The sequence below is a fragment of the Bos mutus genome, chromosome 6 (assembly GCF_027580195.1).
Source record: "Bos mutus isolate GX-2022 chromosome 6, NWIPB_WYAK_1.1, whole genome shotgun sequence".
NCBI lineage: Eukaryota > Metazoa > Chordata > Mammalia > Artiodactyla > Bovidae > Bos > Bos mutus.
The window spans coordinates 44,886,462-44,908,816 of record NC_091622.1 but is presented as its reverse complement, the minus strand read 5'-3'; the positions used below and the strand labels follow the sequence as shown (position 1 = coordinate 44,908,816).

General features: G+C 38.3%; 2 protein-coding genes across 5 annotated transcripts in view; both read right to left on the bottom strand.

The window, feature by feature from the left end:
- ANAPC4 (anaphase promoting complex subunit 4) overlaps positions 1–7,336 on the bottom strand; it is a 33,265-nt gene extending 25,929 nt beyond the window's left edge. The window contains exons 1-6 of the mRNA XM_005897087.2: positions 7,025–7,336; positions 4,632–4,737; positions 2,539–2,671; positions 925–999; positions 759–785; positions 620–664 (exon numbers count right to left, since the gene is read on the bottom strand). Of these exons, the coding sequence (XP_005897149.1) occupies positions 620–664; positions 759–785; positions 925–999; positions 2,539–2,671; positions 4,632–4,737; positions 7,025–7,153 (515 nt within the window). The 5' untranslated portion in view covers positions 7,154–7,336. The remainder of the gene's footprint in view (positions 1–619; positions 665–758; positions 786–924; positions 1,000–2,538; positions 2,672–4,631; positions 4,738–7,024) is intronic.
- Positions 7,337–13,769: 6,433 nt separating this feature from the next.
- ZCCHC4 (zinc finger CCHC-type containing 4) overlaps positions 13,770–22,355 on the bottom strand; it is a 50,624-nt gene continuing 42,038 nt past the window's right edge. For all 4 annotated transcript variants that reach the window (XM_005897085.2, XM_070372228.1, XM_070372227.1 and 1 more), the window contains 3 exons: positions 19,955–20,006; positions 19,314–19,458; positions 13,770–14,391 (listed from right to left, as the gene is read on the bottom strand). In XM_005897085.2, the coding sequence (XP_005897147.2) occupies positions 14,256–14,391; positions 19,314–19,458; positions 19,955–20,006 (333 nt within the window). In that variant the 3' untranslated portion in view covers positions 13,770–14,255. The remainder of the gene's footprint in view (positions 14,392–19,313; positions 19,459–19,954; positions 20,007–22,355) is intronic.

Sequence of the window (22,355 nt, the reverse complement as noted above, 5' to 3'; positions counted from 1 at the left end):
ACAAGCTGAGGACAACAGAGAGGACCAAGTTCTTACACCAAGATACAAGTTGTTGCTGCCCTCATATAATCTGCACACTCAAGCTGCCTAGCAGGGAGACTGAACCTCTAAATAAATTCACCAAGTTTCAATTACATTGGGCTTGTTCTTTTTTTCCCCCCTAAAGAACAACATAAATTTCATTCGGCCTAAAAAACCTCAGTTTACAGTAAAATAAGAATATATTATTTTAACAATTGTATTTATATACCCTCAATAATAAAATCATCTCTTTTCCAGTTAATATAAAGTTCCATCAGTTTTATCATGGCCCTGATGCTAAACATATTAAGTGGGCTTAAAGAACCTGAAGATTTCAATTTAAATTTCAGAAACTTAAGCACTTCTATCCTCCTTTACTTTTTAAAAATCAAAGTATACCATAATATTAAACTTGACACAAATATCATACAATAAAAATGAGTGAATAATAGATATTGTCTGTTTATTGTTCAGAGGTATTTGTCAGCAATGAAATAAAATGACAAAGAAAATATCTTTGGAACTCTGGTATAAAACTGCCTAAAGTATCAAATTTAAGAAAATAAAACTTGTTATTTAAGATGTCTGCAAGATTTACCTGACATCTCCCAAAAGCTTAATAATTTCATCAGAATTTTCTTCACTAAAATATAAAAATAAATTGGGTTATCTTTCAACTATATGCTTCAAATAATAAAAGATTTATTTTACTTGAAAACAAAAAAGGCATACTTTACCTAAATATTTTTGAGGTATTGCTATAACTAAAAAAAACAAACAGATTAGGGTAAAAAACTCTCAATAGAAATGCATTTTTTTTAAACACATGAGAAAATTGTCAATATTAAAAGTAAAAGAAAGAAACCTGTAAGGTTAATTCTAATGAGTTAAACTGATACTTACTTTTTTGGCAATGTAGGAAGTTTAGGTAAGAGAAGATTTGATTCATCCTCAGAATTATAAAAGGATGTTAGAACACTACAAAGGGGAAAATAAGACAAAAATAAGTATTATAAAAACAAAGATTCTACTTCTCTTTCCATTAAAAAATATTAATTTTTAAAGGCCCAATTTTACATATGACACATTACCAAATAAAATAGTGACTTTTACAGTGGTAAAACTGTGTATGGCATTTAACAATCACACACAAGAAATAGAAAAGTTGGAAATTCTTCATTTATCTTGAACTTTATTTCTGAAAGAAAAAAAATCAGCCTACCCACTTTATGTTAAGAGGAACATAAACAATTTTCTCAGCATATGAAATGCATCCATATGTATTCAGTATCAGTACCAGATATGGACTGAGAATTTATGATTCCTTATCTTTCCTCTAAAAACCAACACTGAACATAGGAGTACCAAGAGTACTTTTAAAGAACACTGCAGTTATTACATGATGTAATGATGGGTTCTATGACTTACACACATTTGGAGACGTAACAATCCAGTTGGTGTATATAAGATGACACCAAGTATTTTGAAACAGTTTTATTTATCCTCCCATTTTTTTCAATCCTACCTCCAAATACAGACGGAAATGAATAAGGTGAAAAGTGGTGTCCTGAAAGACCCTGGAATCTCCATATAACATTTCTGAACTCTTAACAGAAAGTGTGTTAGGAATACACTTAGCAGGTAACTGGACTGGGACAGAAATTACATGGTATACTCTGTTCCTCTATAAATTCACATGACCACTTGCAACCTTTATTATTTGATGATGGATTGATCCTTGTTTTATCTACAGTGCATTTTAAACCCCAGGCTAGACCTTATTATCTAATATTTTTACAAGCCCCTCCTGAGGAAATTTGTGAATTAATAATCAGGATTTACAAATTCATTTGATATTAACTTAAAACTTAATTAGAACAGAAAAGCTAACAAGAAGAAAATGATCTTATTTCCTCAAAAAAAAACCAAAACAACCTTTATGTTCAGTACTCACTAAGCCTACTGACCCTTTAGGCTATCTTTACTGCAAACGTGGCAGAGTACTTGATTTCACAGACTAAGGCAAAACTATTTGCACAAAATAAGGAACCTATAGGGACCACAAAAACAAAAAGAACTCATTCAGTATCAAAACAAAATGCTCAATTCAGCACTTTTCATAGTCGAAGAACATTTACTCAGACACAGAAACACAAAGTTCCAGAATGAAATATATGGTGAACAGAAAAACAGAACCTTAATTCGCTAATCAGCAATATTAACTAATATTACTTGAAACTATAAGTCATTGATATAAACTTTTAAAAATAACCAAGAAGAAAAATCTTGGCCATTCAGGCATTGCTGCTCCAATAATAAAACAGATTTTTTTCCAGAAGAGAAAGAAATCTAGCAAACATTAAAAAAATTCATCTTGATAAGCTTAAGACAAAAGGTTAAAAGCAAATACACATACTCAATACTCAGATACACCTAAGTTTCCACTTTTTCATTTAAAAAATGAAAATTTCATGAACATCCTACTGGGACCACTGGGGTTTTTCTTTATCACTCTACCTGCTCTCAACAGTCACTTCCATCCAATGCATACAAGAAACTGGGGCCTCCACAGGAAAAGAGTGCAAGCTTTCAGGTTTTTCTACATCACACAACACAATTTTCTTGGTATCAGCAAGAGCAAAGGCCAAAACTAAAACAAGAAGAAATAATCAGAATAAGTCAATGTAATTTTAAGAGAAAAATGGGTATTTCATTTCTTGCCCAATTTTACTATTTTAAATATATCATAATCATAGAAATGATTTAACCCTTAAATCCTTCCTTTAAATAAGTAAAAAACTGAAAGGTATCTTTGTATACAGTTACGCTGGTATCAACACTTTCAAATGCTCAGACTTTTGTGAGCAACCTACTCCTGTCTTGTGTACTGTTCTGAACATCTTACATTTCAGAGCCTCTAGACTGGAACCTTGATGCCAAGCAGAAAACACAGACAGACATCAACATATAAACAATAATATTGTATCACCAAGACATACCGGTCCCCACCTGAAAGTTACAAAGTGATTCCATCTGCTTGGTTCCTGGGAAGGTTTTTTATTCCTCTTTTTAATTTCTAACCCTTATTGAACAGGGATATCAAATACTGATGGGTCTTCTTCCTTTCACTGTGGCTGAATCATCTAGTATCGTTTCTCTACAGAAGTCTTTAATGTCTTCCTAACATATAAAATTGAAGAACGTCTAGACAGAAGGCTGTGTGTTTCACTGTATACCAATACACACAACTCTGTGAGATGAGAGGCAATCCAAGTCTCCTCTTCTTTAAAACAATTTAAAGCAATCTTGAAATAATCATTACCAAGCTAAGCCCTATTTTACTGTCCAAAAACAGAAGACATTTTTTAATGATAAAAATATCACTTACTTAAATACATTTTCACACACACTGACTTTCATGATTTTTGAGATCCTGATGTTTTTGGATGAAGAGAGCAAGATCTCAAAATACTACTTACACAAGTTCTCTAATTTTGCACATACTTATTTTTTTTTCCAGTAGAAGAAACAAGAACTGAGCAAAATGAATATAGACCAAAATAGCTGTTATCTGTAGAGTGACAGGCTTTCAGGGCATTTTTACATACTTATATTTATCTAGGGAAAAAAGGAGGCAACAAGGAGGAATACATATCATTTTACAAAAACAATTTGTTTTTTTTTAGGCACCAATGATGCAGATGACTTGCAGCATTTTCCTGTGCTGACCCGATATATACAGCAGCTCAAATGACTGTCAGTGTAACAACACATGGAAGAGGAGAGTTCAGTCCTCAGAGCAGTAGCATGATAAGCTACAACATGCAGGGTACCAACAGGAGTAAGATCACATGGAAATTGAAGGAAGGGGGTCAAAACTGACAGTCCTTCAGGTGAGGTAAACAATTGTGCAGAGGGAATATTTACAAAACACCCATTTAATGCTAAAACACATTTTGGGAAGAAAAGGCCATGGTGGCTCTGAACTGACTGCTGCTGCAGCTGCTGCTAAGTCGCTTCAGTCGTGTCCGACTCAGTGCGACCCCATAGACGGCAGCCCACCAGGCTCCCCTGTCCCAGGGATTATCCAGGCAAGAACACAGGAGTGGGTTGCCATTTCCTTCTCCAGTGCATGAAAGTGAAAGTCAAGTTGCTCAGTCGTGTCCGACTCCTTTCGACCCCATTGACTGCAGCCCACCAGGCTCCTTCATCCACGGGATTTTCCAGGCAAGAGTACTGGAGTGGGTTGCCATTGCCTTCTCCCTGAACTGACTAGTAAGTGGCAAATGAAGCTCTGGGAAAACAGTACAGAACAAGACAGCAAAAGAACAAAACCAAAGTACCCTGTATATTCTCATAAAACTTCCTGTTAGACTTATCTTTGCCAAGAAGTCAGATTTCATTTTAGAGATATCTCTGCCATGAAACAAGATGGCAGAATTAATCTGAGTTCCATGAAAATACTATAAAGCATCTGAAAAAACAAAATTCCCAAATCAGTATTTAGAATTCTAGTACAGTGTAAGAAAAATAAATTCTTTCTATAAGTTCTTTTTACAGAATACTCTTTCTGAAAAACAAAAACATATATTTTATAATACTGTCATTACGTTTGCCATCTGGTCTCCAAGCGAGACAGGTCACTTCCTTTCCTGTATTTTCATTTGGTGGAAAACTCCAAACTCGATGAAAACTTGCAAGTCGATGAAGTAAAACCTAAGACAAAACAGATATAATGGCAGATAATAAAAACATCCATTTCCAAAAATAAAATAAATCTAAACCCCACTATAAATTTTTTTTTAAATTGTACCAAGTATAATATTTAGCCATCAGAAAAAATTCAAAGTCAAGAGTGTCTGAATGAACTTAAGGTATTTTCAAAGAAATGAGTGAAACAAGGTCTAATTTAACCCTGTACTCTACACATTTTCCTAACTTTTATGTCAACAAGAGACTTATGTTTTAGAAAGGAATACAGCTTCCCAGACAGCTCAGCGGTAAAGAATCTACCTGCCAAGCAGAAGACTCAGGTATGATCCCTGGGTGGGGAAGATTCCCTAGAGAAGGAAATGGCAACCCATTCCAGTATTTTTGCCTGGAAAATCCCAGAAAGAGAGAAGCCTGGCAGGCTACAGTCCATATGGTCGCAAAGAGTCTGACACAACTGAAGCGACTCAGCACACACGCATGCACTGGCTCATTCATGCCTTCCAACACTACTCATCATCATTTTTGGTGATTTCAAGAGCAACAATGTCCTGGCTTTTGGTTCTCAACTACCTCTTCTTCAATGATCACAGCTTCTGCCTCACCTCAGTCATTCCCAGGGTCATGTCTGTTACACTGTCATTACCGACAACTACAAATGCTGCCATAAACTTCAGCTGCAAACTTCCCACTTTCCATCACTGTCTGTATCTTTCCTGCTCATCCCGACTAATACCCAACTTCAGTTCTTCAACCTCACCAAGACATACAATCCAATGAGTCTACCACCGATTCTCCCTCACCCCACACATGACCTCACTTCCCTACGGAATCAGGTTAGAATCCAAAGTTCATCACTACAATCATTTCTCTTGTACATAACTTCGACTCCCTTGCATCTCCTGCTTTTTGTCACCCTTTGTCACAACAACTCTGGTTAAACCCAACCACACCTGCACCCACGCAGCTGAACAGACGAGACACACAACCGTGCTCACTAGTTTCACTACAGAACCACGAACCTCATGTGCCTTCTAACACTGAAGAACAATCCCATTAGATTCACTAGTCCACTCGCCCTGTCGGCTTCTTCAAACTTCTCTTCCGTCCTCAAAAGTCCAATATTTTCTTCTCCATCCTCACTCCTAAACAGTGCCCTTTCTTCTTCACTAAGAAAATGGAAGCAACAAGTGCCCACAATTATACCTACTCATCTGGTCACACTGATGCTCCTATTTTTTCCCTTCCCTTCTACAGTTGTGGCTGAAGGAACTGCACTCCTCTCAGAGCCATGACAGAATTCCAGAACACTCTGGATGCGGAAGGCGACTAGATTTCATAGAGGGCTTTGAGAAAGCAGACATCAATACCCTGGCGACAAAGCCATGACAATCAACACAGCTTTCCAGGCTGCTACGTTTCCCTGACTGCTAAGTTCCCTTTTCCAACTAGTTTCCAAGCCTGGCTGAAGACAACTCCCACCTGGCCAAGTAACTATCAGGACACCTGCCAAAGGGACAAAGGAGTAAAGACACAAAGGTGAAGGTTTCCTTATAAAATGTCTGCCAAGTAATTAGAAACTTTCAGTAGAAAGTTACAACTGGGTTACACTTGATGACGTGTAATATAATATGAACCAGAAATGGCAACCCACTCCAGTACTCTTGCCTGGAGAATCCCAGGGATGGGGAAGCCTGGTTGGCTTCCGTCTATGGGATCGCACAGAGTCAGACACGACTGAAGCGACTCAGCAGCAGCAGCAGCAGAAATACTGACAACACTCAGGCACATTACATCAGGAATCAGTGAATCAGGAACATTCCATCAGGTGAAGCATGACTCTTTGTTTCAATTTAAAGGTATTTTTAATGGGAGGTGGCCAACCAACCAACACTGTGAATGCTGGACAACAGAATAAAGATTCTTAAACATCCTCTTTGGCAGCTACAGACATGCATGTTCACAGCTCGAGTCTGACAACTCACCTTTGTTCTGCCTGAACTGTAAGTAAACGAAGGGCGGAATCTGTGGACCCACTACTATGTCAACTCATAAGTGATTCATGAGCCTTTAAAAGCCCCATTTAACAAATAACTATGAGAGTCTCCGGGATGCAGGACCGTTTGATTGTGTCAAGCTGTGTGACAGAATGCGCGAAATGGGTATACGAAAGACCTTTCCTGTGTATGGTCCCTTATATTCACTTAGACTATGCAGCAAGACTGCAGAGAGGGGCAGGGTAGACAGGTGGCCCGGGCTCGGTGTCCTCGTGGCTGCGCGCCGGCTCACTCACCTCGCCCGCGGTGTTGGCCAAAGCAATGAGATCCCGCTTGGGTGACCAGACCAGGAAGATGATCTCCTGCGGCAACTGCTTCTCTCCCACCACCCGGAAGGATGGGAAACAGGTCGGGAAACGCAACATGGGGACGGCACTGCAATGACTTCCCTAGTCGGAGGCTGGCTGGGGACCCTTCCGGCAGAGCCCCGACGGCGGCGGTACCAGCGAGGTGCCCCACCGCAGCCAACGCGGCCCGGGCGGTCTCCGCCTCCCGCTCTCCCTGCCCGCGCCAGCCGCGCTGCCGCCGCCGCCGCGCGCTTTCCGAGCACTTCCGGTGCCCGAACTTCCTCGCGAGAGCACGGAGGCGAGGTTTCGATCAGCCAGAGTCCCTTCAACAGTCTCCAAACCGGTGGTCCTCAGTCTTGCTTGCTCAGTAGAGGTTTTTTGTTTCTTTTGCTTTAAACACCGTGCCCAGGCAGCACGCCAGACTGATGAAAAGCGCTTCCCTGGTGGCTCAGACGGTAAAGAACCTGCCTCCAATGCGGGAGACCTGGGTTCGATCCCTTGGTTGGGAAGATCCCCTAGAAGAAGGCATAGCAACCTACTCCAGTATTCTTGCTGGGAAACCCCATGGACAGAGGAGCCTTAGGGGCTACGCAAAGAGTCGGAAACGACTGAGCGACTAAGCACAGCACAGCACAGTACGGAATGGGACCCAGGATTTATGGAACACTCAGAGTGCTGCCAATTTGCAGCCTACGTAGGAGAGTTCTGCTTTAAAATCTCCGACATAGGCACATACCTTGATTCTTTGTCCCATTTAAGCTTCATAACTACTGATATTAGTAGCCGCATTGTAATAAATGAGGACCGTGGGCTCAGTCAGGATTTGTCTCATAGCTATTGGAGCGTCTACTATACGAAGGAATCTGGGCTCCACAAGTGCAGGGGACATGGGCTCAGCCTGGCCAGATGTGTGAATCAGTGTCCATCTGATGCCTCTTGTTACACATCTAAATGTGTTAACTTGTTCAAAAGTTCCCATAAGTTATGGACCTGGTTAAAATAATGTGACTATCATCCTGTGATTCTCCATCTTAAAATCTATGGTAGAAAGCCATCTACCTTTCACTTCCTTTGACTTGCTCAAACAAGAAATGTGGGAAGATCTTCAACTCTAAATAAGCCCTATCTTCCTGCCATCTATCTGGATCTAGCCCCTGGGAAAAGGTGACAGAAGTAGACTAATTCATTCAGCAACAAATATTTCAGGCATATTTTATGCCAGGCAGTTTGTAACTCATGATGTTTACCCTGCTCCCTTTCAGAGATGGGTCTTTTACCTTGCTTTTCCTGCAAACTATTAAGCATGGTCCCCAAATTTGTCCAGAGGCAGTATCCCAAGGTGAGAATGGACTTGCTTTTGTTATTAAGGAAATGCATTTTCAGGTATTAATGTTCTGGAGTGTTGTATAGTTGTTAGCACAACCAGTGCCACCTTGAGCCATGTACAGTTCCACCTGTCCTCCCATTGCCCTACCCAGGACTGTACTGTGTGGTAAATCACTTCTCTGTCATCAAGAGCTTTGCAGTTAATACTGTTAAATAATTATTAGGCCCAGGTGGCCTTTATGCTCTGTTAGTCCCCAAACAATGACGAAGACCTTCCCTGACGTATTCTGGCACCCACAAGACTAGTGCTAAAGTTGCTTCAGTCACATCTGACTCTGCAACCTATGGACTGTGGCCTGCCAGGCTCCTCTGTCCATGGGATTCTCCAGGCAAGAATACTGTGAGTGGATTTTCATGTCCACCTCCAGGGGATCTTCCCAACCCAGGGATCAAATCCTGCATTGCAGGCGGATTCTTTATAGTCTGAGCCACTAGGGAAGCCCAGGACTAATTACCCATTCATAAATCTTGACTTCAGAATGCACTTCCTGTTTCTCTAGGTGAACTAATATAAAACTGTTGCAGTGCTCCTTTGGTGGTGCTGAGTGCAGTTGCAAATGCTTCCAGATCATTGTCTGCCTGACCCCAACTTGTGAGTTACCTGGTAATAAACTGATCCATTGATAATATGGAGCTGGCTGCCTGGTTTCCAGGTCTCATGATAACCTTCTCCATCCTCTAACACATGGCAATAATCTAGATGGTGGGGTGCATTTAGGTAAATCCACTGTCTACCTGCTTTACAATCTTATGAAAACTGAATGCCCACTTTCCTGAAACTTATCCTGAATATGGTCTCTCATACCACACAGGAAAAGGACTGTGAACAAAGCTATACCCTCAGTGTTACAAGACAGAGGAGAGTAACTACCTACATATTATGAAACCTTCACAGACAAGTATGAATTTCCCCCAAGATACGTATAACAACATAGGAAATATCATAGGTGTGAAGTTCCAGATGTGGCCATCTGGAAATAAGAAAAAATTTGGTTGTAAGTACATTCATCAAATTGTTTACAATAGTGAAAAATGGAAACAACTTAGCTGCCCAACCACAGAAGACTGATTAAATACAATATATCCATACTTAAGAATAATACTGTCATTATGTATATAAACTGATGTTCACATCTTTATGAGAGGATTACAAAACTATTTTTACAATTCTATTTTTTAAAAATTTAAAGTGTCTGTAGCTATTTATACAGTAATCTTATTTTTGGAAGAAAATACACATAAGCTGTGACAGTTATCTCTGGGTAGTAGAATCAGTTACTTTTCATTTTCTTTGACTCAGGTGGCTCATGTATTAAGTGTAAAGTTAACAGGCAGCAACTTTTATTTCCTTTTGTCTTCTTTAAACATGTAGAATGTTTAGGCTATCTCATTTTTTCCCACTCCTCACCTCCACATTTGCAAGTGAAGAAACTGGCCTATCTAATTAGGGTTAGTTTCTTAAAGACGAACGGATGTCACAGTTGCAGTCTGCAGGGGTACTAAGCTGTGCAATAGTGTGAGAATCTTGTGACTGTTCAGCTAAAGGGATATAACTTACCCTTTGAATCTCTGAGATCTGCTTGCTCAGTTTTGATGCTTTCCCTCCCCCTCAATCTTGCAGAGTTAACATTTATACTAAGTCTCTTGAAATCAAATTGTAGAGATCTTATCGTCACTTTATCAATGACCTTCTAGTTGACCCTCAAGTAATTTAATCCATGTCCTAATTTCCAGTTAAAACCACATCAAATAAGTCAAATTAGATTTTTCCTTTGCATTTTTTTAAAGCTTTTCTTTCTTGGCAGCTCTAAGTGTATTAGCGTCTTACTATTAGGCAGCACTGTTGGGTTTGGAGGCATGAATGAGCATTTCCATTCACCTGACCCAACCCTGATTTATGAGGAGCTTCTACTGGGTGAGTGAAGAACAGTGTTAGCCTGGGTACTAACTTCCAGTTAACTGTGTTAGCTTCCCAGGCTTGTGGAAGAAGGAAGGCAGCCATGGGTCCTGCAGCTGGTTGTCTCTGACATCACCGTGTGCAAGACACAGCTCACTGGCTCCCTGAGTCCATGAAGTCCACAGGCCCCGGCCCCAATAAGCTTCTAAGCTAGAGAGGGAAACAAGCACAGAGAGTCGTTGTAGTACAGGACGTGATTTAAGTGCCTGAAAACAAGTCCAAGACACACAAACACACACCTATTTTTCAATGGCAAAAGAAGACTGTTTCACTGGAGACACCATCGAGGACATCATGAAGGAGGTGGCATCAGACCACAACCTTTCGTAGGCTGTCATTTTATATTTAAGTCAAAGGCACACCATGTTTTATTGTATTTCACAGATATTGTTTCTTTACAATTGAAGATTTGTGGCATCCCTTTGTTATAAGATGATGGTTAGCATTTTTTAGTAATAAAGTGTTGTGTGTTAGTTGCTAAGTCGTGTCCAACTCTTTGTGACCCCGTGGACTGTGGCCCGTCAGGCTCCTACATCCATGGAACTCTCCAGGCAAGAATACTGGAGTGGGCTGCCATTCCTTCTCTCCAGGGGACTTTCCTGACCCAGGGATCAGACCCAGGTCTCCTGCACTGCAGGCAGATTCCTTACCATCTCAGCCTCCAGGTTTTTTTTTTTTTTCAATCCTTCTAAGAAAAAGAGCAATTTGTCTCCATATCTTAGGCAAGCCTAATGTTAGGGACTGAACTGTATCTCTCCAAATCTATATACTGAAGACCTAACTCCCAGTACTTCAGACAGGGGCTGGATTTAGAGACACCATCTTTAAAAAGGAGATAAAGGTAAAATGAAGCCATTAAGGTGGGCACTAATGCAATCTGACCATCCTTACAGGAGGAAATGTGGATACAAAGAGACACCCAAGAAAGACCATGTGAGGACAGAGAGAGAAGGCAACCACCTGCAAGCCAAGGAGAGAGGCTGCAGAAGAACCAAGCCTGTCAACACGTTTATCCTGAACTTCCAGGCTCTAGAACTGTGACAAAGTTAATTACTGTTGTTTAAGCCATCCAATACATTTGTTATAGTAGCCCTAGCAAATTAATATACCTACCACCTGAAAACCTGTAGAAAATTCCATACTTTCAAGTTTCTACTGAGTACCTACAACACTTAGGAGACATGAGACTCTAAGAAGTGGGTACTGACATTAAGAAACTGAAACCTTTCGGGGAAACAGAAGCTGTCAATACAATCATGGAATAATACATAAAAAGTGACTCAAGTGTGCTGCAGAATAGTAAGCGGCTTGGACAGGAAGGTCTTAGCTGGTATCAGTCTCAAACTCACCAGGAGAGAGTGGGATTGGGACCAGGGCCTAAAGGCTCCGTAACACTTTAAAAGATGGCTGTATGGAGGGAAATATTCCAAACAGAAAAAAGAGAATGAGATGGAAAGACTGAGGCATACCAGAGAAATAAATTAGTCCAAATGTCACACTAAATGTAGGGGAAAAAAAATCTAATCTCATTCAGGGCCTACAAAGTGACAAAAAGCGACGAAGTACAAAAATATGACAAAGTAACGTCATATTTCATTACGTTATGTAATATAAACAAGAAACAGAATGAAATTTAGCTGCAATTATTTAAGAAAAATGTCCTTTTCGGGAACTTCCCTAGTGGTCCAGTGGTTAAGACTCCACATTTTCACTGCAGGGAGCCCAGGTTCAATCCCTGGTGGGAGAACTAAGATTCCACATGCCACAAGGCATGGCCAAAAAAAAATTTCCTTTTAAAAAGCTTAAAAAGGTTTGTCTGTCAAATTTCAGGGATTTTCTTTTACTGCTGTTTTAAGTAACTATCTTAATGTTCAGCTATGCAGATTCCTAATTAGAACAAATGACCTCATGTCCCATCACACTTTATGTCCCAGAGACATTTTCACATTCTGTTAGTTTATCCTCTGAGAAAAGAAAGAGGTTAAGTCCTTAAAATTACCATTAACTGAACACAAGAACAAAACCATCAAACTTCCTATTTTTAACTCTCTGAGAAGGTAATGAAGTTTTCCAGTACAGAATTCCTGATTATAAGTAACACCCTATTTGCTCAATACTAATATGGGCTTTTTTTCACATTTCAGTATTTCTGAAATAAGATACATCTAAAACTTAATATATACAATTAAAAAGATAAGGGTGTTTTCCCCCTGAAAAGATGATTCCATCAATAGCACACTTTACAATTGATGGTATCTTAAAACTAAGAAAATGTGGTAATGATAACCACTGGCCATCAGGACCCAATTCTTCAGCAGTCACGGTCCCTCAGGGGTCTGAGTTTCTGGGCAGATTTCAATAGATTTTAACCATAGTATCATGGACACCATGAAAGTCAGGCAATGTCCACACCTATGCCTGAATCAGAGAGACTCTTACAATGACTCTACAAGGTTCATATCTCATCCAATCACCTCAAAACCTGCCCCTCCTATCACTACAGCAACCCACAAAAATGGGGCAAGAGAAGAATTTTCTGATGCTTGTTAAATCCAGGAGCTTGGCTCATCTTTTGATGTCACCTGATCTATCAGGACTACACTGTCAGGGCCATGTGTGAGGATTCCACAGCAGGTACCAAACCATCCAAACGTAAAATACCAGGTGGAATTTAAATAAAAGATGAAGTACAGTTCTTCTACTTTTACTTAGAGGGCTCCAGCTAAGCCCAAGCAGAGATGCCTCCAAACGTGCTCTAAATTAGTCATGTGGGAAAGAGAGGAGAGTCATCATGCAAATACAAGCCATTCAAAACTACTAAGTCTGAAGAAGATAATGTCAGATACCTAGCAGAGAAATGGGGAGGGGAATTCTTTGTTCAAACTCCTCTTTAGCGCTGCAACCCTGGACCACCAGATAATTACCATCTTCACCTGTTAACATTTCTCCAGGCTAACAAGCGAACTGAGAGCCAGGTGCATGTGCCTCATTTAATTTAACCACAAACAAACCTGAGATGTGTTGTCCCCGTTATAATGATAAGAAACACTGGCTTCTAGAGAGTGAATGACTTGGCCAAAGACATACAACCAGGAAGTGTTAGAATAGGAAAGAAGAGTTTGAATCACCAAAATAGACTGCCTCTGCTACAACTTTTATAAAGAAACATCCTACATAAGTTAAAAGACAATAAGATGACAGAGCAAGTCATAATTCAACAAACATTTAGGTGATTCTATACCATCAAAGGATAACTGCAAAGAGTAGTTGAAAAATAAATATTTAATATTAATATAACCATAATCATAATTGTTTTAGACTGCCTTTGTCAAAATTCTTTCCATCTTCAGATTCTGTCTTAAAAAAAACAACTGTACACTGTATTTCTCTTTACAAGTGAGATTTAAGCCACTGTACAATATTTTAATATTTAATTTAAAATATCTAGCAACATATTCCTATGTTCAATGTAAACAAAACCTCAGGTTTTCATTCTTATTTTTTTCTTTCTTTCTGCAAAAGAATGCTCTGTGCCCATTTTTCAGATAAAAGAGGCTAAAACAGTATGACTGGAAGAGATGTAAAGAGAGAAAAAAAGCACCAAAAGCTAGTGAGTCAGCGCAGGTCTCCAGAGGGGCTGCAGTGTGTGTGTGGGGCGGGGGAGGAGGGTATAAAGGGGGGGTGTCTATAAACCAGCAAAATACCACCTCCTTATTTTCAAGCTTAGAAAGGTGCATACCTTTGAAAGCAACAGAATTTAAGTCCAACATGGCACTTTCAGAAAATGGCATCAAAGGTTGCACTATAAATCTTTCTTATTCTCCAGTCACTGGACATTTAAGAGCAAAGATATTGATGGGTTCTTTCTCTCCTTTTCTTCTTCCTTGTAGCAGATGTATGATTCATGGATTGTCCTTTAGTGGTCTCCATTTTCATCTTATTGCTTTTTCTTTGCTTCTGCTTTCTGACAGCTCTGAAAAACAAGGTGCTAAATTATTTTGGAGAATGAGCACAGTGAATTATGTAATTATGTTGAAGTTTAATTAACTAGCTAACCAAATAAGAAAACAGAAGGGAAAGAATTTACTGTATTATAAGTATAAATCCTCAGAATCCTGACCACAGTAACAAGGAGATAGAGTCCTGACCAAGCAAAATGTTTTAGAGAAGAAATTTCTTTGAAAGATGGTTACTACAGATTTAGAACAATCTATTCAGGACGAATACACCACAGAGGTAAATAGTCAAGCCAATGAGTTGGGAGGGTTTTTTTTTTTTCCCCTTGTACATCTGTACCGCTCAACTCAGCACTTCTATCTCCAAATCCCTGAATTACATATTTCAGAAAAAGACCGATACACTGACAGTTAGCAATGGTAGAAGAATGCTGCAGCTCTGAAAAGGCTTACAGAAGCTCATCTTATAGTCATAATTTTCCTTTCCTCAGTATCCTAAAAGCCTGACAAGTGCCATACAGGAAGTCCACATTTAGTGGTCTCTTGAAGACTAGCTTCAAAATGAATAAGCTGAAAGTCAATCTCTAAAAAATATTAAATCATACCAGAAAACAAAAACAGATCCTTTGTTTCAGGTGCTCTCTGAACTAAGTTACAGGCAATCTATAGCTGAGAAAGATTACTGGTCTGTTCATTCACTTTCTCCAAGCTAGCAGAATCATGCCATTTATTATATCATGAACAAAGGGGTGGGCTGGGGCTGCCAGCACTGGCAAACCTGGAAACTTCCAAGGCTGCCCAGCAATATCAACTGTTAGACTCCTTCTTATAAACCACCACAAGTCCTAGGGGAAAGCTTCTTGATCTTCCCAGGACCAAAATCTGGGAAAGCAGCTTCATATACAGTCTATAATCTCCTAGTGGACAAACCCAGCCTCTCTTTTGGTTCCCTCAGTATACATGTTAAGTGTTGGGAATACAAACATGAATGGGCACACCTGACTTCAAGGAGCTGGGAGACAGACAAGACAGACAGACATCACCCTTCCCTTTCCTTCTCCTCACTTTTTCTTTTTTAGGGAAAGAAACTGAGGCTAAGAAATCATCTATGAGGAAGTGGCAGAACCAGCATGATTCAGGGAACTGTGCTCTTAATTTTACCTTGATACTACATACACTACTATAAATTATTCAGGTATATAAAATGCTCAGCATATAGTAACTCCTAAATAAATACTAGCTATTATTAGTAGCTCCACATGACTACTATTCAGAATTTTGCTTGGTAATTTAATATTTTTCCAAAGTGTTTAGATTTTGCACTAGGGTATCTTTTAAGTTCAAAATAAAACAAAACAGTCATCATCGTTCTGTTTTGTGCATGTTATAAAAGTCTCCTTTTTTTCTAGCCATTTATTTTAAAGTAGGAAAATGTCCTGGAAAGTTATGATTTAGCAAATGTGATGACGTATAATCTCTTGATGGCAAAATCAATGATGTTATTATGCATGCCTGTATACAAAATTCAAACAAATTTTCTTTGGCTTATCCACTGATAAGAACTAAACATGAACCAGATTTCACTAGAAGATATGGTAAACAAAAACAGAAAGAAAATACTCATTTGTAATATGAATAAACAAAATGTTCCAGAGGTAGAGTCTTTAAACAGTGATAAACTGAGTATAAATCAACTGGCTGATTTATTTTGACTTAAAATTAAATTGACCTGGTATTGATATTTGTCCTCTAAATTACAAGTATTTATGTGACTGATAAAACGAGCTCTAACCACAAGAGGGAGCCAGCATCATTCTAGTTCATAACCAAACAAAAACTAACACTAAGGAAAACTAAAGTAACATAAGACAACTATGAAACATACAAGATGAAAAGACCTTTTATGCCATATAGGCTTAAAAAAAAAGCATAAAAATTATTTTTTACTATTGTAAAAAGTTCATGCCTTGTCAATTCATTGTAAAAACTTTTTGAAAGCAATATCTGAAAATAACCATTAACAATTTAGATGTCTTCTCTAAGAGAAGGTGATATTATTCAAGAATTATCAGGTATACCACGTCCTAAAAGATTTGGTCTTAAATTAAAATGGATAAAATCTAGTACTGAAAGATACTACATGATTTTCCTCAATGAAAACAATATATTACTAACAAATAGACTAGTCAGAGCTATTTAAGAACCAAGGAAGAGCCTACAGTGTATTACCAAAATGCAAATTCAGTTTCCATGTATCATAAAATCACAGGATCAAAGGCTGAGCATGATACCAACTCCTGTTTGCAACTAGAATTAAACTGTAAATAGTAAAACACCCCTAGATCACCCCTACTTTATGAGATTGTATTCTATTCTTAAAGGTTTATAAGGAGAAGTATTTTCTAAGACTCAATATACCTCTTTAATTAATTTTTATAATACCACTTCTACCCTTTATTACTTAGTGGGAATAATTATTTAAATTTATTTAAATTATTTAATAAATAAATAAATTAAATTATTTAAAGTAGATTCAATATGGGCTTCCCTAGTGGCTCCAATGGTAAAGAATCTGCTTCCAATGCAAGTGACTCAGGTTTGACCCCTGGGTTGGGAAGATCCCTTGGAGAAAGAAATGGCCACCCACTCCAGTATTCTTGCCTAGAGAATTCCATGGACAGAGGAGCCTGGCAGGCTACAGTCCATGGGGTCGCAAAGAGTCAGACACGACTAAGTTACTGACACTCTCATTTTCACTTTTCAGTGGAAAAGGTAGTTTAAATAGTAGGCAGAATTCAAATGGCTGGGCTTTAATGGAAAAAAATTTCTACTGACCAAAAAAATAAAAACAGATGGAAAAGAATACAATTGTAAGTAGTTAGTAAAGCATCAAGTATTCAGGTTGGTACAAAAGTAATTGTTTTGGACCATGAATTTTAAATTATTATAGCTAGACTCAAACACATCTTTATTAATCAAAATAGGAACCATTACAATCAACACATATTTGCCAGTGAGAAATAAGTTTGTTTATCCCTGTAGCATAAAAATCTGTGCTTCAGGATTTGACCAACTCTTGGAAAGCGTTTTCTGCTGCCTGCTGGTTGTGGAAGCATTTTCCCTGCAAAAAGTTGTTGAGATGCTTGAAGATGTGGTAGTTGGTTGGCGAGAGGTCAGGTGAATATGGTGGAAGAGGCAAAACTTTGTAGTCCAATTCATTCAACTTTTGAAGCAGCTGTGTGACGCGGTCAGGCGATGTTGTGGAGAATTGGGCCCATTCTGTTGACCAATACTGACTGCAGGCATTGCAATTTTTGGTGCATCTCATCGATTTGCTGAGCATACTTCTCAGATGTAATGGTGTCAGCAGGCTTCAGAGAGCTGTAGTGGATCAGACAGGTAGCAGACCACCAAACAGTGACCATGACCTTTTATGGTATTAGTTTGGCCTTGGGAAGTACACTGGAGTTTGTCCTTGGTCCAACCACTGAGCTGGTCATTGACAGCTGTCATATAAAGTCTACTTTTCATCACACATTACAATCCAATCAAGAAATGCTACACAGAATAAGAGAAACTGCTGCTGCTAAGTCGCGTCGGTCGTGTCCGACTCTGTGCAACCCCATAGACGGCAGCCCACCAGGCTCCTCCATCCCTGGGATTCTCCAGGCAAGAACACTGGAGTGGGTTGCCATTTCCTTCTCCAATGCATGAAAGTGAAAAGTGAAAGTGAAGTCGCTCAGTCGTGTCCGACTCTTAGCGACCCCATGGACTTCAGCCTACCAGGCTCCTCCAGCCACGGGATTTTCCAGGCAAGAGTACTGGAGTGGGTCACCAGTGCCTTCTCCGAGAATAAGAGATGACACTTCAAAACAATTACTTTTTTTATTTTTTGTCAGCTCATGAAGCAACCATTTATTGAGCTTTTTCACCTTTCCAATTTGCTTGAAATGTCAAACGACCATAGGATGGTCAATGTTGAGTTCTTCAGCAACTTCTCTGTAAGGGGATCAGCTTCAATGATGGCTCTCAATTGGTCGTTGTCAACTTCCTATGACCAGCTGTATTACACTCCTCATCTTCAAGGCTCTTGTCTCCTTTACAAAACTTCTTGAACCACCACTGCACTGTATGTATGCTAGCAGTTCCTGGGTCAAATGCATTGTTAATGTTGTGAGTTGTCTCTGCTGCTTTACAACCCATTTTGACCTCGAATAAAAGAATTGCTCAAATTTGTTTTTTTGTCTAATATCATTTCTATAGTCTAAAATAAATATAAAATAAACAATAACTCATTAGCAAAAAAGAAAAGAAATGTGCATTAAAAGGATGTATAAAGTAACATCTATTTAAGAATGTATTCCAGTATCAAATGGCAAAATTCAACAATGCAAGACCGCAATTACTTCTGCACCAACCTAACACTTCTAATACTAAAAGATGTTTTTTTATCACAAGTTATATGATTGCTCAAAATTTTTATCCTGATCTCAATTTTAATGTAATATTAAACTTAGATATCTGGTTTTCACATCAGCAAAACAAGAGGATTCAATCAATACATGTCATCCCTTTAGTTTAAAAAGAAAAAAATGTAATCACAAGTCAGCCCATTTGAAATACCAATAATATTTCTAAATCAACTACTGTCATTGGTATAATGTTGCTCTGAATTGTAACTACTATATTACATACACATACAGGAAAGTTAGTCAGTCATTTTCTACCTTATATTTTGGTTATTTACTGGTCTTGCCTGTAAAATCTTAAACTCTCTGACTCACCTTGATACCCTTCCTCCCCATCTATGCAAACAATGCCTGACACTGAAAGCAACAATTAATTTAGCACTTATGGGTCCTTCAGGTATTGCACACTTTTGTGGATTGTTCTGTACACAAGAAAAATTTTTTCTAGTAAATAAAGGAATTCAACTAACTTGTTAACTTTCTTAGATGTAGAGATGTTAGGACAAGCACTCCGTTTATGATCTAATTCACCACAAATAAAGCAGCCGTCTTTAGGGCCCTTGCAAGAATGGTCTGGAAGAGCACAGTGATTGCAAATGCTACAGTGGATCCAGGCTGTAAAATAAAAAATTAGGTTTTAGAAGAGGTTCATTTAATAGAATTTTTCATTAGATTAATCTTTATGATGAGTAAGTATGAATAGTGTTTACTTCAAATATTGTGATCGCTTTGCCTAGCTAATTATAGTTTGGCTAAAGAGGCCAAGGTTAAGAGATTGGAATCCCACATAAACCAGCTAACTTCTTTCTGATACGTGGCAACAAATTCCACCCTTCTGCAATGAGTCACAAACCACTGATACAATGGGGACTGGCTGAACAATACAAAATCCTACTAAAATAAGCCAAACCAAACAAGGTAAAGTCATCTCTCTCTCTGAAGAAGAGAAAGTTCATTTTAATAAGTGTAAAAATTAAAAAGAAAGTAAATTAATGTAAGTCTCTATATTAATTTTTTTCTTTTGTCAATACAGTTAAATAAAAATTCCATTTAGATGAAGAAAAACCCAAATGTTTTCATAGGAAGTCAAACACTAAGTCTAAATACTTACAAGGCTTTACACACTTTTTGCAGAGAAAGCAATGGTTCCATTTCCTGCCATCCTACAAAAACAATTTTTAAATTATGATTAATTTGTCATTAAGAATCAAGTCTGATAATTAAAAATTAAAATGGCTTATTAAAAGCTATGTAAATTATTCATTCCTTATTTCTCACTTTCCTGAGCTTTACAATTAAATACTTTGATTTTAATTTATGCATTTCTCCACTCAACTCAAATGCCCCAGATTTCTTAACACTAAAACTGGGGGATTTATTTAAATGATCTTGAAAGTCCACTCCAGATAAATCAACCCAAACTGCATGAAGAAGGACTCAAAGAAAATTTCAAGAGAATTAATGACTCATAGTTTTTATAGTCTATCTGACATAATCCTTAATAACATTCATATTTGAGAAAATGTAATTTAGAAGGATGGAGGTTACTATCTGGGTAATTTAAAAACTATGAAATAAAACATACCTTAAAAAGTACATGAAATGCATACATCCAGTTTAGTGAGTATTATAAAGTGAACACTGAAGAACCCAATAAGTCAAGAGACAGAATACCATCAGTCCCCTAGACACTTCCCCAAATGCCCCTTTCTAGTCCAGCATTCCTCCTTCCCCACTGAGAAGCACCTATCCTAGCTTTTCTGATGCTCACTTCCTTGTTTTTATCTTTTCCACTTATGTGTGCATCTCTAAATTAAAAAAATTGTTTCTTTTTTTTTCTCATTTTGTAATTTGTATGATTTGGGCATAATTTTTTTTTAATGAAGAATACAGACACTTTCTAAACTAATTGGAAATAAATATAATCAATGCTACCATAGTAAAAAACCAGTATAACCAGTAATACAATTATAAAGTTATAAAAAATGTACTTTCCAATAGTTATAAAAATATAGCCTTTCCTTTAGAGAATAGTATGTGCTTATCAGCCAACTAAACTTCACATGTTCTTTTTGACTGGATTTAGTTAAAATAACAGAATATCCCAAGGGTGATCCTGCCTCCCTAACAATGTCACTAGGAGGCGTGTCCTCTGCAGTCCCTCTCCACCCGTGAAAAGCCCTGTCTACTAGTGCTGTGTGAGGAGTAAATGACTCAGTCCATGTACAGCACTTAAGACAGGGCCTGGCACATAAAAAGTCCTGTTATTAACTGCTGCTTCATCAGAACAGTGATTGGTATCTAATAATTCAATGCCTTATTTGAAACAATTTTGCCCTCAACAAAATTTAGTCCTCATTTAGTGCCTTATTTGAAACACTAATAATTTTAGCAGTCACACAGTACTATATAAAAATAACTCAAAAATTATTAATGATAATGAAGGCAACTAAATATTTTTAAAAGCCTGCAGTACTTTATGATTAGAGAAAGGTACTGTATTAAAATATAACTAATAAACAATAATTCACTAACTTGTTGTTGTTCAATTGCTAAGCCGTGCCCAGTGCTTTGCGATCCCATGGACTGCAGGCTCCTCTGTTCTCCACTATCTCTCAGAGTTTGCTCAAATTCATGTCCATTGAGTTGGTGATGCTATACAACCATGTCATTCTCTGCTGCCTCCTTCTCCTTTTGCCTTCTATCTTTCCCAAGCATCACGGTCTTTTCCAATGAGTCAGCTCTTTGCATTAGGTGGCCAAAGTATTAGAGCTTCAGCAACAGACTTTTCAATGAATATTCAGGGTTGATTTCCTTAGGATTGACTGATTTGATCTCCTTGCTGGTCAAGGAACTCTCAAGAGTCTTCTCCAACACTACTATTCAAAAGCATCAGTCTTTGAAGCTCAGCTTTCTTTATGATTCAACATTCACACCCGTACATGACTACTGAAAAAACCATAGCTTTGACTATATGGACTTTGTCAGCAAAGGGATGTCTTTGCTTTTTATTATGCTATTTAGGTTTATCATAGCTTTCCTTCCAAGAAGCAAATGTCTTTTAATTTCATGGCTGCAGTCACCATCTGCAGTGATTTTGGAGCCCAAGAAAATAAAATCCGTCACTGCTTCTACTTTTTCCCAATCTATTTGCCATGAAGTGATGGGACTGGATTTCATGATCTTAGATTTTTGAATGTTGAGTTTCAAGCCAGTTTTTTCACTCTCCTCTTTAGAGGCTCTTTAGTTCCTCTTCACTTTCTGCCATGAGAGTAGTATCATGTGCATATCTGAGGCTGTTGATATTTCCCTTGGCAATCTTGATTCCAGCTTGTGAGTCATCCAGCTTAGCATTTCACATGATGTACTCTGCCTGTAAGTTAAATAAGCAGTGTGACAATATACAGTCTTGATGTACTCCTTTCCCAATTTTGAACCAGTCCATTGTTCCATATTAAGTTCTAACCGTTGCTTCTTGACCCGCATATAGGTTCCTTAGGAGACATATAAAG